This window comes from Mustelus asterias, chromosome 20, assembly GCF_964213995.1.
Source record: "Mustelus asterias chromosome 20, sMusAst1.hap1.1, whole genome shotgun sequence".
NCBI lineage: Eukaryota > Metazoa > Chordata > Chondrichthyes > Carcharhiniformes > Triakidae > Mustelus > Mustelus asterias.
Window position 1 is genome coordinate 26,973,486 of NC_135820.1, and position 16,297 is coordinate 26,989,782.

Genomic DNA, 16,297 nt, shown 5'->3' on the forward strand with positions numbered 1-16,297 from the left:
AATTGTAAACAGTTGGGTGCTGCTAAAACTACCTTGGCTAGAAACTCTCTCTCGGAATAAAATTAGCAGTTTGTTAGATTTCACAGTGCAGTAGTGATATTACAACTACAACTACTCTTCAGGCTATGTAGTCTTTGCTTAGGATTTACCAACCAGGTTATTTCGTAATTTAATAATGTTACATGATTTAAATGCCTAGCAATATAATTTCTCCATTTCTTGGCTTACATGGGACAGTGCAGCGTGCATTTGTCATGTCTAGCATTGCCAAACCACGCCTCTGAAGGGTGGAAAAGTGATTGAATTTATTTTTTAAAAGAAGCATGTACATCTTGCCCTCTACTGGATAGTTTATGATTTTGCAGCTCAAGAAGTGTCATTAAAAGGTTCCAATTGTGATGTGCTCAGCAAGATTGCATTATTTTAAAGGGACATGATCTGTTTGTAAAATGGAACCGCACTGCATTCCCCCCCCCCCCCCTTAACCAATACATGTAGCCATTGACGTAGGTTGTGTTGAAGGGAAAGCTAGATAAATACGTGAGGGAGAAAGGAATATGAAGATACACAGATATCATGAGATGAAGTGAAGCATGAGGAGAACCGTATGGGACATATCAGCAGATTGACCTATTGGGCCAGATGGCCTGTTTTTAAAAAAAATGCTAGTTGTTTTTAAAAACGCTAGTTGTTGTTAACATCGTAGCAGATTTAAACCAGAGTCCAAATACTTAGTGTAATAAAACATGTGTTTGATATTTACACAAAATAAGGGTGCAGATGTTGATGACTAAACATAAATATTGCTGACTATGGCTATACAGAACCTATCTATGAACAACAACCCTTGAGCCTTAGGTGCAATGACTTGTTTTCTATTCATGGGTTTTGCCAGTTTAAGTTTGACTGGCACAGTGGATTGGACAAATCTGTTCTCGGAGCTTCTCCCATATTTGTGGATAACTCTGAAAATCATTATTAAGGCAGCAAACTTACCTCAGTGTTAAACCTGAGAAACCCCAAGAGCCAAATCCAGCCCGCAAGAACTATAATCAACCAACACAATAGAGAATAGGGGCAGCAAGGTAGCACAGAGGTACTCTGGATCATTTGGGGAGAATGCAAAGCTTAGAAATGATTGTTAGGAGCTCAATAAAAATGTAAATCTGTACATTAACTATTGGTGTTAGGATTTGAGAGAAAATGGAACACAGTTGCAGTGGAAGTAAATCAGGAGTTAGGCCAAGGTCACAACTGTAACAGACACAGATAATTTGTTTTAGCATCTCAACAGATTTTGTAAAATTCTTTTCCAATGCACTTAATTTTTGAATCCTCATAATAGATGAAATAATCACGAGCTAATGTAATGCAACCCTTAATTTGCAAATACTTTAAAATTATCCTTCATATTTTTATTCCAAGGTTCTGGCTGTCACTGATATCCTTCACTAGTCTGAGGACACATTGCTGCTACCTGATTGCAATTTTAATAAGAAAAAAAAATAATGCTGTAAAAATGCGGGATAGTCAGCACGGATTTGTGAAGGGCAAATCGTGCCTCACAAATTTGATAGAATTTTTTGAGGAGGTAACTAGGTGTGTTGATGAAGGTAGGGCGGTTGATGTCATATACATGGATTTTAGTAAGGTTTGATAAGGTCCCCCATGGTCGGCTTATGATGAAAGTAAGGAGGTGTGGGATAGAGGGAAAGTTGGCCGATTGGATAGGTAACTGGCTGTCTGATCGAAGACAGAGGGTGGTGGTGGATGGAAAATTTTCGGACTGGAGGCAGGTTGCTAGCGGAGTGCCGCAGGGATCGGTGCTTGGTCCTCTGCTCTTTGTGATTTTTATTAATGACTTAGAGGAGGGGGCTGAAGGGTGGATCAGTAAATTTGCTGATGACACCAAGATTGGTGGAGTAGTGGATGAGGTGGAGGGCTGTTGTAGGCTGCAAAGAGACATAGATAGGATGCAAAGCTGGGCTGAAAAATGGCAAATGGAGTTTAACCCTGATAAATGTGAGGTGATTCATTTTGGTAGGACTAATTTAAATGTGGATTACAGGGTCAAAGGTAGGGTTCTGAAGACTGTGGAGGAACAGAGAGATCTTGGGGTCCATATCCACAGATCTCTAAAGGTTGCCACTCAAGTGGATAGAGCTGTGAAGAAGGCATATAGTGTGTTAGCTTTTATTAACAGGGGGTTGGAGTTTAAGAGCCGTGGGGTTATGCTGCAACTGTACAGGACCTTGGTGAGACCGCATTTGGAATATTGCGTGCAGTTCTGGTCACCTCACTATAAGAAGGATGTGGAAGCGCTGGAAAGAGTGCAGAGGAGATTTACCCGGATGCTGCCTGGTTTGGAGTGTCGGTCTTATGAGGAAAGGTTGAGGGAGCTGGGGCTGTTCTCTCTGGAGCGGAGGAGATTGAGGGGAGACTTAATAGAGGTTTATAAAATGATGAAGGGGATAGATCGAGTGAACGTTCAAAGACTATTTCCTCGGGTGGATGGAGCTATTACGAGGGGGCATAACTATAGGGTTCATGGTGGGAGATATAGGAAGGATATCAGAGGTAGGTTCTTCACGCAGAGAGTGGTTGGGGTGTGGAATGGACTGCCTGCAGTGATAGTGGAGTCAGACACTTTAGGAACATTTAAGCGGTTATTGGATAGGCACATGGAGCACACCAGGATGGTAGGGAGTGGGATAGCTTGATCTTGGTTTCAGATGAAGGTCGGCACAACATCGTGGGCCAAAGGGCCTGTTCTGTGCTGTACTGTTCTATGTTCTATGTTCTAACTTAAAATTGAGGGTAATGGCAGTAACAACCTCTGGCACATGGCCAACTCTTCCTTGACCCTCTTTCCACTGGACAATCTCTAGCAATATGTACATTGTGGCTCTTATCCCTTGAGGAGCTCCTGGATTCTCTGTCATCCTTCGCAACTGTTTCTTGCAACTGAAGCAAGACATTGGGTTAGTAATCTTCAAACTGACTTCACTCTATCTAAAAGTTAACCTTGGACTCTCTCATATCTTCTCCCTATCCTCTTCATGCCCAGAACAGGTTTCTACCATGTCTACCATACTTCTGTAACCTGAATTCTCAGTGTGGCCATTTACATGCATGTTTTTGCCTGTCCTCCAGCTCCAAGGCCATGCCTTCAATCTCTGCCATTTTTTTCTTGGTTCGTCTTATGGTCGTCTTCTCTTGCCACCTCTCCCTGTCAGCCACCTCTCATTCCTCCCCTCTGCAATCCTTTGTGTCCTATAATTGCTGATCCAGTCCATCAATACTCCTCAGAACTCCAATTCTCCTGCCGCCATCTGTTATCCACGATAAAGTTCACAGTTGCCCTCTCTGCTCTCGGCATTTTCTGAACAACATTGAGGCTCCTGTCGCTGCCACCTTTGAGAATAAGCCCCCGATTACCTCCAATTCCTCTCTTGCTGAGGCCTTCCTCAGCCTGCCTGTTGGGAACAAATCTCATCAATTTATTTTCTACCCTTTTCACCCTACTTACATTGGAACTGTGCCAGCAGATCACCAATCACCTCCCTCCCTCTGCAGTTTACTGCATGTCCAGTTACATGAGAAACATGTCCTTGTTTTCCATGACCGTATTATGGATGACATTGACATCATAGCTTCGACAGAAACTTGGCTCTATGGTGATGCCAACTTATTTCTTCCTGAAATCTCCTGCCTGACGACCCCTAAATCAGACTCTGGACTCTCTCTACTCCTGAGCTGTGTTTGCCACCCTGTATCATCTTCCATCATAGAGACTGCCTTCTTCCCCCTCACTAACATTGCCCATCTCCTTCCTTGTCTTCACTTACATCTACACCTGTGTTATCTCCGGACTCTACCATCCCAATGTTCTCTTGGCCTGCCTTCCATCCTCCACTCTCTCAACTTCAATTTATCCACAGTAAGTAGTCTCTCAACACCAGGTTAAAGTCCAACAGGTTTATTTGGTAGCATGAGCTTTCGGAGATTCACCTGATGAAAGGGCAACGCTCCAAAAGCTCATGCTACCGAATCATAGAAACCCTACAGTGCAGAAAGAGGCCATTGGGCCCATCGAGTCTGCACCAACCACAATCCCACCCAGGCCTTACCCCCATATCCCTACATATTTACCCGCTAATCCCTCTAACCTATGCATCTCAGGACACTAAGGGGCAATTTTAGCATGGCCAATCAACCTAACCAATAAACCTGTTGGACTTCAACCTGGTGTTGTGAGACTACTTACTATGTTTACCCCAGTCCAATGCTGGCAATTCTACATCATGGCTTCAATTTATCCAGTACTCCTATCCCATGCCAAGTCCCACCCACCTATTGTTGTCCATGTTGTCTTGGCTCTCCAATGCCTCAAAATGAAAATTCAGACTCAGATATTTAAATCCCTTAATGTGCCAAAGCCTACATCTCTGTTTCCTCCTCCAACCACATAACCTTTTTCTGCCTTCCCCAGAACACTCCATGTCTCTATGGTAGCCCTCCCACTCGCACACCCCTAAACCCAGGGCAAGACACAGAATATTTTAAACAGTTTTTAGTAATTGAAAGTTTAATGTTGAATTTAGTGTTTTGTATAATTTGTGTTCATTGTATGTGTTTGCTCACCTTCATAATGAGACCAATTTGTTCGCACCCCAATTTAGAGTGACATTGTTTTGGAAGCGCTACCCTGTCTTTCTCTTTGAAAACTGGATATCCACTCTTATTGCCACCTTCACAGAGAATTTTAGTATTTGAAGGAAATACTTGTTTAATTTGGAAAATTAGAGTGCTCTAAACAAACCCGGGATCAGGATGATAGCCTTGAGGGGAAAAGCAGTGTTGAAACTATCCAAAATTGCACGGGGAATTGCTCAAGTTAATCAGATCAAATTGTTCACTCTGGTAAAAGATTTTAATACCAGCAGAAGAAAACCAAAAATCTCCATTCTGTGGATAATAGAGTTATGGGTTAAAATACTAGGGAGGTCACTCAAACTGAAGATATAAGTAAATTAAGCAGTCAATTATATGGTCTCTGAAAGGGTTCTGTTTTTTTTTCCCCCTAGGAAAAGATTTGGCATCTGCTGTAGTTGCAACTCAACAGGTGTTTTTGCGAATGTCCCCTCATATTTCCAATCTTGTGAATCATGTCAGTATGTGCTGAGGGGAAGGATTACCAATCATGGAAAGCTTAGTGACCAAACTGGATACTGTCCAACATACGTGTACAAACCTTTCTCAGTTCATTGATTAACAATTGTGGCAGTCATAGTGTCCTTACTAATATCAACTGAGTTTGGGACCTTCCTGGTCTGAAAAGCTGAAGACTTTGCTTTTAAGCATTTTGGGAGATCCTTTCCAGTTTTGGAAATAATTTGTATATTAAAACATGCCAAGGAACTATGGAAACATTTCTTGGGAGTTCCCACTCACCTGGCGAAGGAGCAACGCTCCGAAAGCTAGTGACGTTTGCTACCAAATAAACCTGTTGGACTTTAACCTGGTGTTGTTAGGCTCCTTACTATAGAATACACCAGTATAGGATTGTTCTTTAGTTATTTCTTAACTCATTAACCAATAAGGCATTGATCTGTCTAGGAAATCCTCTCTCCAATGCTATAATATTCTCCTCAAACCTGACAGCCACCACCCTCCCTTCTCTGCTTTCTTCCCTTCCATTGTTTTCCTGAACACCTTGTATCCAGGAATATTTTGAGCCTGGTGGCCTCTGCTATATCCACAACGTCATCATCCCGTGTGGCTACCTGCAGCTGTGGCTACCTGCAGCTGTAGCTCACCAGCCTTATTTACCACACTTCATGTACTTACATAAAAACATTGTAAATTGAATTTAGACCTTACTGTATTTCTACTTAGACTGACCTCACCTAATACCTTACTATTTCTTACTGTAATATTATCTGCATTTCCAAATCTCTCTTTTACCTTATTTATCCTTCCTGCTGCTACATCCTGGTTCTAATCCTCCTGCCAAATTAGTTTAAGCCCTCCCTAACAGCCCTGGCAAAGTGCAAAAGTGACATTGTACAACCATTTAGCTGAAAACCTTGCACACTTTATAGAATAGGATTAGTGGTGACCAGTTATGGAAAAGAACAGGACCTCTGTGCTTGAATAGCATTGACAGAAACGGATAGCATCCAGTTACCTGGACCTGAGTAACACAGTAAAAACAGGCTAGACCAAGCACGTGACTTCTCAGAAGTTAAGAGCATGCACAAAGGCTTACACAAGTACATGTGAATGTTAACAAATTTCAGTAAGTTTATATTTGTCTTACTTCTGCTACTTTTGCAGCAAATATCAAATGCCAGATACTTAGAAAACATAAGTATATAAAACTACAGGTCAAGTATCCTCACGTATCCTTTATCTGAATGTCCAAAAACTGCACTTTTTATAACTCAATGACCTTTAGTGGGGGAAGTCTAGTTGTTTGTCCGTGCTGTTTACTGTGCAAATTCTATGGTGAACATCTCAAAAAGTAACTTGTTGCAGATGCCCTGTATTATTCCATGAATAATTTCTCCTTTCTAGCAATTTTATTTACTTTAGACTTATAGCTATTGTAAGGTAAGTTTATGTGCAGTATCCAAAAACTGAAATTATCTGAAATCCAAAATGCAATCGGCCCCGTGTTTCAGATAAAGTATACTCAACCTGTATTTAAAATTAGTCTGTATGTCATGTTCTAAGTTTGCCTTATTGATTTTCTCCCATACATCATTTTTACCTGAACAACAGCATCAGCTATCCAAACAAAGCAGTAGAAAATGTACTTTAATATCAGCAGCAGAAGTAATTTATCAGTAAGTCTGATACAGAAATCTGATGACCTCTCAGACCCCTGGGATACCCTTGTAAACCCCTCATCCCAGGGTACAGAGGCCCCAGTTTGAAAGTTATGACATAATTCTTTCTGCAACACAAGTAAGATTCCAAGAATAATTAACAAAAATAATGAAAGTGAGGGAAACAGGGCATTTCATTCTTCTCAACTGGAGTTAATCAAGATTTTTAAAACTATTTGTTGCAGGGTAAATTATTCAAATGTGGGCCTTTAGCTACCTATCCTCCCTTCACCAAATTGACATGTTTTGTTAAAAGTGTATTTATTTGTTTTGTTTTTTACAGCTTTCTAGACAGGATTGACATAGTCAAGCAAAATGACTACATACCTCCAGACCAGGTAAGCAGATTTATTAATGTTCCCTGCTTATTTTGAGTCCTCCATCATAATATTGATCATTCCCTGCCTGAGGCAAAGCAGTTGAAATTATTTTGGGCCTATGCCCTGTACCTGATATTTTGACTACTTTATTTTTCTGTTGTGTATTGCCCATTTCCTGTAAGTTATGATGAAATTAACTTTGACCGTGGTCAACTCAATTTTTCTATTTTTGAAATGGATCAGGTGGAGCACTGACTTTATTAAATTGCTGTGTTGAAAGATCTGAAATGCAATAAGCAAAACGCTTTTGGCCTTGGGATTGTCATATGCTTTTCAACCGTGACAACACATAAGCTGCTTGTATACTAGTATTAAGTTTAGATTCCAGGAGACCAATATCCATAAGCCAGCTCCCTGATCCTGGAGCCAAGCTTCTACACCCACAAAAATCTCTAGTCCATGGGTCAGCTGCCAGAATAAATGGGCCAGGTTTAACAGCAGGAAGGCTAGGAGCCAAATCTTTGGGCATCGGGCCTCCTGAAATCGGAGTTAAAGCAGTGCTATGGTCCTTCCTCACCCTTCAGGCATTCGTGAGATCAGAGTCTGTTATCATTCACAAACAACAAGGCAAAAAGTTGAGCTACAAAAGTGAGATATTGCAGATATTGGAAATCAAAAATAAAAACAGAAAATGCCGAATATACTCAGTAGGTCTGGCAGCATCTCTTAAGGAGAGAAACTAAGTTAATGCTTCAGATCTATGATCTTCAGTCAGAAACATAGAAAAACTACAGCACAAACAGGCCCTTCGGCCCCACAAGTTGTGCCGAACATATCCCTACCTTCTAGGCCTACCTATAACCCTCCATCCTATTAAGTCCCATGTACTCATCCCGGAGTCTCTTAAAAGTCCCTATTGAGTTTGCCTCCACCACCACTGACGGCAGCCGATTCCACTCGCCCACCACCCTCAGAACTTGGAAAAGTTTTTAAAAAGTCAGATTTTGGGCAAGTGAAAGCAGGGATGGTGGGGGGAATCAAAAGGGAAGGTTTCTAGTAGGGTGGAGGGCAGGAGAAATTAAATTACTGAAGTGTTCAGGATGCAAGGCTATAACCATGTTATCTCTACCCCGTTTGTTTCCCTTTTTTCTGAATTTGGTTGTTTTCCTCTTGTTTCTCTTTTTCCCTCTGCTTTTGGCAGCTATTTACAATCCTGCCATCTTTTGTTTCTTGACCCATTGGCCTTCCCTTTTGTTTCCCCCCTCCCTTTCATTGCTGAAAACCTATTACATTTCTAACCTTTCCCAGTTCTGATGAAAGATCATCAAACCTTAAGAGTTAACTATTTTTTAACTCTCCGCTTATGCTTCCAGACCTGCTGAGTATTTTCAGCATTTTCTCTTTTTAAAATGATACAACCGTAACTTTTATCCATCATGACTCCGAACAAAGTACAGCAAAATTCCTGTTGTAATGTTTTCTGCAATTGCAGGTTTTTATATTTAAACCACTAGTCATTGCCAGTAAATAATTTATGCATCTTTGCTTCTGAAACCTCATGCAGTGTCACTTTAGTTAGAGGAACAAGCATTAATTGAATGTACAAGTTATACAGTAGATTAGATGCTGCCTCTTTATCTCAGTGGCCTGAATTCAAATCACAGGTTTATGAATTAAAGCCTTCTATATCTGCTAGGTGGGGTATAATTGTCCTATGTGAATCGTGTGGTTGGTCTCCGTTCAGTTCCTACCAATCTTGGGCCCACAGCACAAGGGCCGACCTGTAATTTGATACTAAATCAACAATCCCATTTAGCAATTATAGGAACTTCAAACTGGTGTAGTAAGAGGTGCTATTGTGATGTTGGATTTCTACTCTGTACTTCTGAATTGGTCACGTTTATGGGATGTTGTGGAGGTAGCTTGTTCTGAATCTAAATGTGTTGTATGGGAATACCTGATACCTAGACAGCACAGTGGTTAACACTGCTGCTTCACAGCACCAGGGACCCGGGTTCAATTCTGACCTTGAGTCACTGTTTGTGTGGAGTTTGCCCATTCTCCTGGTGTTTATATGGGTTTCCTCTGGGTGCTCCGGTCTCCTCCCACCGTCCAAAGATGTGCAGTTTAAGTTGATTGGCCATACTAAATTGCCCCTTAGTCTCAGGGGGATTAGAAGGGTAAATACATGGGGAAACAGGGATAGGGCTTGGGTGGGATTACTGTCGGTGCTGGCTCAATGGCGGCCTCCTGCACTGTAGGGATTCTATGAAATGCAGGATGGCTACAATGCAGAAGTGTCCTATTTCCAAGCATGTTGGTGCTTATCTGCTACAAACCTGATTCTCAAAAACAGTTTTATTTTACTTTATAATCCAAGTTGCCATTTAGTTAAATGGATAGTTTTGAGCCTTTAAGTGGTAGCGAGGTAGTGGGTCTAAATTGAATTAAAGCGCAACAGGTATTGCTATTTGTCACTTATTTCCAGATATAAAATCATATAATATTTCAGAACAGTGGCTGTCCAACCCATCAAATCTGCACCAAAGTGCTTCTTTCTAAATGAACAACCCAATCTAATCTCACTATCCTACTTGCTCTCCATGCTATCTAGTATTCTTTATCAGCCAACTAACTAATCTTTTCTATACTCTTTCAACAATCATTTACAGCAGAGAATTTTGACCACCCTCTTTTTCATAAAGTATTTTTCTAAGCTCCCCTTTTACTGTTTCTGTGTTTGTTAAACTTGGCCTTTGCATACGAATGGAAGAATTAGGAACAAGGGTAGGCCATTTGGCCCCTCAGGCCTGCTTCGCCATTCGGTAAGATCGTAGCTGACCTGATTGTAACCTCAACTTTACATTCCTACCTACCCCTACTTCCAGAGACTCCCAACCCTCAGAGAAAAAATTCCTTGTCTCTATTTTAAATAAATGACCCCTTATTTTTAAATTGTGGTCCCTAGTACTAGATTGTTTGACAAGAGGAAACATCCTTTCCATATCCACTCTTGTCAATACAGAGATTTTTAAAGGTTTTGATCAAGTCACTTATTGTTCTAAATTCTAACCTGTCCAACATTTCCTCATAAGACAACCCACCCATTCCTGATACTACTTTAGTAAAACTTCTCTGAACTGCTTCTAATACATTTACATCATAAATAAGGAGACCAGAATTCCAGATATAGTCCCAATACTGCAGATGTGGTTATTGATTCTACTGGTCAGTGAAATAATCTATTACCATAGAACCATAGAAAATTACAGCTCAGAAACAGGCCTTTTGGCCCTTCTTGTCTTTGCCGAACCATTTTTTGCCTAGTCCCACTGACCTGCACTTGGACCATATCCCTCCACACCCCTCTCATCCATGAACCCGTCCAAGTTTTTCTTAGATGTTAAAAGTGACCCCGCATTTACCACTTTATCCGGCAGCGCATTCCACACTCCCACCAGTCTCTGCGTGAAGAAGCCCCCCCTAATATTCCCTTTAAACTTTTCTCCTTTCACCCTTAACCCATGCCCTCTGGTTTTTTTCTCCCCTAGCCTCAGCGGAAAAAGCCTGCTTGCATTCACTCTATCTATACCCATCAAAATCTTATACACCTCTATCAAATCTCCCCTCAATCTTCTACGCTCCAGGGAATAAAGTCCCAACCTATTCAATCTCTCTCTGTAACTCAGCTTCTCAAGTCCCGGCAAAATCCTTGTGAACCTTCTCTGCACTCTTTCAACCTTATTTACATCCTTCCCGTAACTAGGTGACCAAAACTCTACACAATACTCCAAATTCGGCCTCACCAATGCCTTATATAACCTTACCATAACACTCCAACTTTTATACTCGATACTCCGATTTATAAAGGCCAATGTACCAAAGACACTCTTTATGACCCTATCCACCTGTGACGTCTGTTACTGTTTACTCTATCATTAATTTTCGAAATTTCCGTAAGATTCATCTTTCAGCCTTCTCAGCTCTAATGAAATAAGCTCTAAATTTCAACACCTAATTTGTGACTCCTTATTACTAGGAACTTCTCAGTAAAATTGCACATTTTCAATTTTGCATTTATTCATGTAATGTGATCAACTCTATAGTTGTCCTTGGGGAAGTGGCGATAAGCTACTGCCTTAAACTGCTGTAGTCCATGACGTGGAGATACTTCCATGCTGCTGTTAGGTCAAAATCCTCAAGCTCCCTATCTGTCAGTGATGAAGGACCAGTGACATATTTCCAAGTCAGGATGGAGTATGATCTGGAGGAAGCTTGGAGGTGATTGTGTCTCGATGTGCTTGCTGTTCTTCTCCTTTGTAGAGGTTGCCTGTTTAAGAAGTACTGAAGTTGCTGCAATGCATTCTGTAGATGACATTGCCAGTAGAGAAGAAAATTAAGGTTTAAGGTGGTGGATGATCAGACAAGTAGAGATTATTCTAGCACAATGCCAACTTGTGCCTTGTAGATGTTGAAAAGGAGTCAAGAGGTGAGTCACTAGTCTCCAGATGCCCAACCTCTGAACTGTTCTTGTAGCCACAGTGTTTATGTGGCTGATCCAGCAAGTTTCTGGTCAGTGGTGACCCCTAGGATGTTGAAGGTGGAAGATAAGATTATAATGTCATTGAATTTCAAAGTAAGATGGCTAGATTCACCTGTTGGAGATGCTCCTTGTCTGGCACCTGTTGTACAAAGGTTATTTGCTACTTACAGCCCAAGACTGAATGTTGTCCAGGTCTTTTTGCATGCGAGCACAGACTGCTTCATTATTTGATGAGTTGCAAATAGAAATGAGCACTGTAGTAATTAGCAAATATCTTGCAAGGCCTTAAGACCTAAGGAAGGTCAATGCTGAAACAACTGAAGATGGTTGGTGTAGGGCACTGCCCTGATGAACTCCTGCAATGATCTCCTGGGACTGTTGATTTGCCTCCCAAAATCGCATCCATTTTTCTTTTGTGATTGGTTTATGGCACCAGCTGTTGGAGAACTTTCATCCTTATTTTCATTGAATTCAATCTTACTAGGGCTCAGTCAAATGCTACCATGATGTCAAGGGTAGTTAGTCACCCTCTCGGCATTTCTAGAATTCAGCTCTTATCCGTGGTTGGACCAAGGCTGTAATGAGTCCTGGAGCCAAGTGGTCCTGATAGAACACAAACTACGTTTGTGAGAAAGTAGTAATGAAGAGCAATGTCGATGATCTCTTCCATCAATTTGGTGATTGAGAATAAGCTCACGGGGTGGTAATTGGCTAGATTGGATTTGTTCTACTTGAACTGAGAATTCCTGAACTTTGTCAGATAGATATCAATTTATAGCTACACAGGAACAGCTTGCACTGCAGCTGGGATAATGTCAGGGCCCATAGATTTTGCTATGACCAGTTCACTCTGGCATTTGTTGATATCATATGGAGTGAATCAAATTGACTGAAGTCTGGCATCTACAATGGTAGGGACCTCAGAGGAGACTGAAATGGATCATGCACTCGGCACTAATGACTGTAGGGTGATTACAAGTGTTCAGCCTTGTCTTTTACACTCACCTCCTGGGCTCTGCCATCATTATGCATAGGACTGTTCATGGACTATTGCCTCCAGTTGCCTCCACTATCATTCACAATTGCACATGACAGGATTGGCTAGCTTTAATCGGATCTGTTGGTTGTGGGATCACTTAGCTGTGCCTATCGCATGCAGTTTCTGCCGTTCCATATGTATGCAATTTTGGCCTGCAGCAGCTTCTTGGCCCTAAATTTTAGATACACCTGATGCTGCTCCTGGCATGTTCTTTGGTACTTATTGAATCAAGGGTTTTCTTGGATTGATGATCATGGTAAAGTAAGGGATATGGTAAGCCATGAGGTTACAGATTGGGTACAGTACACTTCCGTTGTTGATGATGGCCCACGGCAGCTCGGGTATCCCCAGTTTTGAACTGCTAGATTTGATTTGAATATGTCCCATTTAAGCATGATAGTAGTTCCAGCCAATCCAATGGAGGGTTGCCTCAGTGCAAGAGGGAACTTAATTCCACAGTTCTGTGAAGTAGTCACTCTTGTAAGTACTGTCATGAACAGAAACAGCTGCGGCAAGTAGATTTGTGTGAATGAAGTCAATTAGATTTTCTCTTGTGTTTGTTATTTCTGACAGCTATGTCCTTCAGTATTAAGTCTGTAGTGATTTGCTACTTAGCAGCCCAAGACTGAATGTTGTCCAGGTCTTTTTGCATGCGAGCACAGACTGCTTCATTATTTGATGAGTTGCAAATAAAAATGAGCACTGTAGTAATTAGCAAATATCTTGCAAGACCTTATGATCTAAGGAAGGTCAATGCTGTAGCAACTGAAGATGGTTGGTCTCGGGCACTGCCCCGAGGAACTCCTGCAATGATCTCCTGGGACCAGTTAACAGCAACAGTTTCCATATAACACCTTTAATGTAATCAAACATCGCAAGGCACATCAAAGAAGTATGACTCCAAGACCCAAAAAAGACCATGTTAGGTCACATGACCAAATTTTAGTCAGGTTTTTAAGTGTCTTAAAGGAGGGCAGAGAGAGGCAATGAAGTGAAGGGAGCAAATTCCAGAGGAAGTCACCGTGGTGGAGAAATTATAATTTAGAATGTGCAAGAGGTCAGAATTAGAGGAATGCAGGTGTCTGAGGTTTGTGGGGTTGGCAGAAATTAGCATTGGAGGGGGGCAAGACCATGAGGGATTGGAAAGCAAGGATGAGAATTTTAAAGTCAAGATATTACTTGACCGAGAGTGAGTGTAGATCACTGAGCACGGTGATGATAGGAGAACGGAACTCACTGCAAGTTGAGAAAATGGGCAGCTGTATTTTGGATGATTAAGTTTATGGAATGTTTGAGGCCAGCTGAGTTGGAATATTCAAGTCTGAAGCTAATGAAAGCATGAATGGTAGTTTCAACAGCAGATGAGCTGAGCTGAAGGCAGGCAAAATTATGGAGGTTGAAATAGGCGGTCTTAGTGAGGGCGCAAATATGTGGTTTGCAGCTTATCTCAGGATCAAATGTGACATCAAGGTTACAAATAGATTGGCTTCAACTCAATGTTGCTGGGGAGAGGGATGAAATCAGTAGCCAGCAAACGGATTTTGGGACAGGCACTGAAAACAATAAGTTCAGTCTTCCCAATACTTAATTGGAGGAAATTCCTGCTCATCCATTACTGGATGTCAGATAAGCAGTTAAATAATTTAGCAATAGTGGAGTAGACAAGAGAGGTGATGGTGGGTGTTGTCAGCGATGTCATTGAGGGGCGGTATTTAGATCAATGGGAGGCGCTAGAGGTAACAGAGCAGGAAGAGAAACCATTGCAAGTGATTTTCTGGCAACAATTAAATAGGTAAGAATGAAACCACGAGAGCAATCTCCATCTGGACACTAGTGGAGATGTGTTGGAGGAGGATGGTGTAGTCAGCTCTTTCAAAGGCTGTAGACAGGTCGAGGAGAACAAGGATGAAAAGTTTCTTCTTGGGATTGAGGATGACTTGCTTCGACTCTGGTTCCATGGGTTCTGAGTTGGCTGATTAGTCCAATGCACGATCTGCAGACTTTGCCACATGCAGGGAAGATGATACTCAAGAGGGTTGGGAAATTCGTTGTTGGAAGGTTTGACTTTGCTCCTGCGTGTGCTCAACAAAGTCTCTGTGTTTAGTGTTTTCACAAGTGATCTTTCCTCCTTTTGGCCAATCAAAACCCAAGGACTCCCATGTGTTGGCAAGATGTTTGACTTTTTTGGAGATGTCTGACTTCCTCGGGGATGCTTTTGAGGAAAATCCCTGAAACATTTCCATCATCCCGGGAGTCTCCTACCAAGACCAAGTTCTGAATAAATCATCATAGTCAAATAGGATGTCATTTGTGATTTGACAAGAGCAGTTTCAGTACTGTGACAGGAGTGAAAACTGCATTGGAGGGATTGAAACATGGAGTTCTGGGAAAGAAGAGCATGGATTTACAGAGGATTGGGGGGGCGATTGGGATGGTAGTTTGCAAGGATGGTGGGTCACGTGTTTTTTTTTGAAGAGAGGGGTAATGACAGCAGATTTACAGGAGAGCGGGACCACACCCAAAAAAAGAACTGTACCAGTTAACATGGGGACTAGGAAGTTGGCCAGTTTTGTCTGAAAATGGTTGATGGAGCAGCACATGTGCATCATGGGAAAGAAGAGCTCAGAGGGCATGAGTGGATTTAGAAGAGAATCTAACATAAGATGCAAGTATAGGCCATGGGCGGGGGAATCGTTAGGGGAAGTGTGGTCCAGTAGGCTTGTGGGAAGGAGGGAGGGAAACTGCAGAGGTAGATGTTCTTGATCTTAGTGACAAAAAAATTCATGAGCTCCTCACACTTATTGAAGGAGGTGAGGGGGGTTTAGGAAGATGATTTACAGTAAAGAAAATAAGTTGGGAAGTTATTTTTGAATTCTGGATGAGCCTGGAATAGGGATCATTTTCAGCAGATAAGAGCAGGACCCATTTGTGCTTTGTGGGCCAGCCAGATCTGGAAGTGAATGGCTAAACGAGTTGTCTGTCTTGTATACAAATACAATCTATTTTATTTTACTTTATCTTTTAAAGTCTGTATTAAAACAGAAATTTAAAAAACTTCCTTGTTATACTTCATTGTGTCCTAATATCTGATCTTCGTTATGTCTTGTTGCTGGATCACTTTTCTTTAAATCAGTTCGCTATCCCAGAGATCGATCCAATTATATTTGACTGTGCGTCCCAGTGTTAAAGTGTGGCCACTTGAAACACACTAAGTCAAAGAGTTTTTTTAAAAAGTAATTCAGTTAATTGATATGCTGGAGGTGCATCAAAACATTGCTGCATGCTCATATCTCTGTAACCTCAGTGTCAGTAATATGCAACGGACCCTTTGCTTTACTAGTTATGCTAACATTCTCTTTTCCTTTCGAAGGACCTTCTGCGATGCAGAGTTTTGACATCGGGAATTTTTGAAACCAGGTTTCAAGTTGAAAAAGTAAACTTTCAGTGAGTATTCCTCGGCTGATGTTTTATTCTCTCCATGGTAATGACATGTAGGAAATTG

At 41.5% G+C, this 16,297-nt stretch overlaps 1 protein-coding gene across 5 annotated transcripts in view; it reads left to right on the plus strand.

The window, feature by feature from the left end:
• The window catches only part of gnas (GNAS complex locus), a 374,151-nt gene that overhangs the window by 323,521 nt on the left and 34,333 nt on the right, over positions 1-16,297 (plus strand). For all 5 annotated transcript variants that reach the window (XM_078236357.1, XM_078236358.1, XM_078236359.1 and 2 more), the window contains 2 exons: positions 7,177-7,231; positions 16,166-16,239. In XM_078236357.1, coding sequence (XP_078092483.1) covers positions 7,177-7,231; positions 16,166-16,239 — 129 coding nt within the window. The remainder of the gene's footprint in view (positions 1-7,176; positions 7,232-16,165; positions 16,240-16,297) is intronic.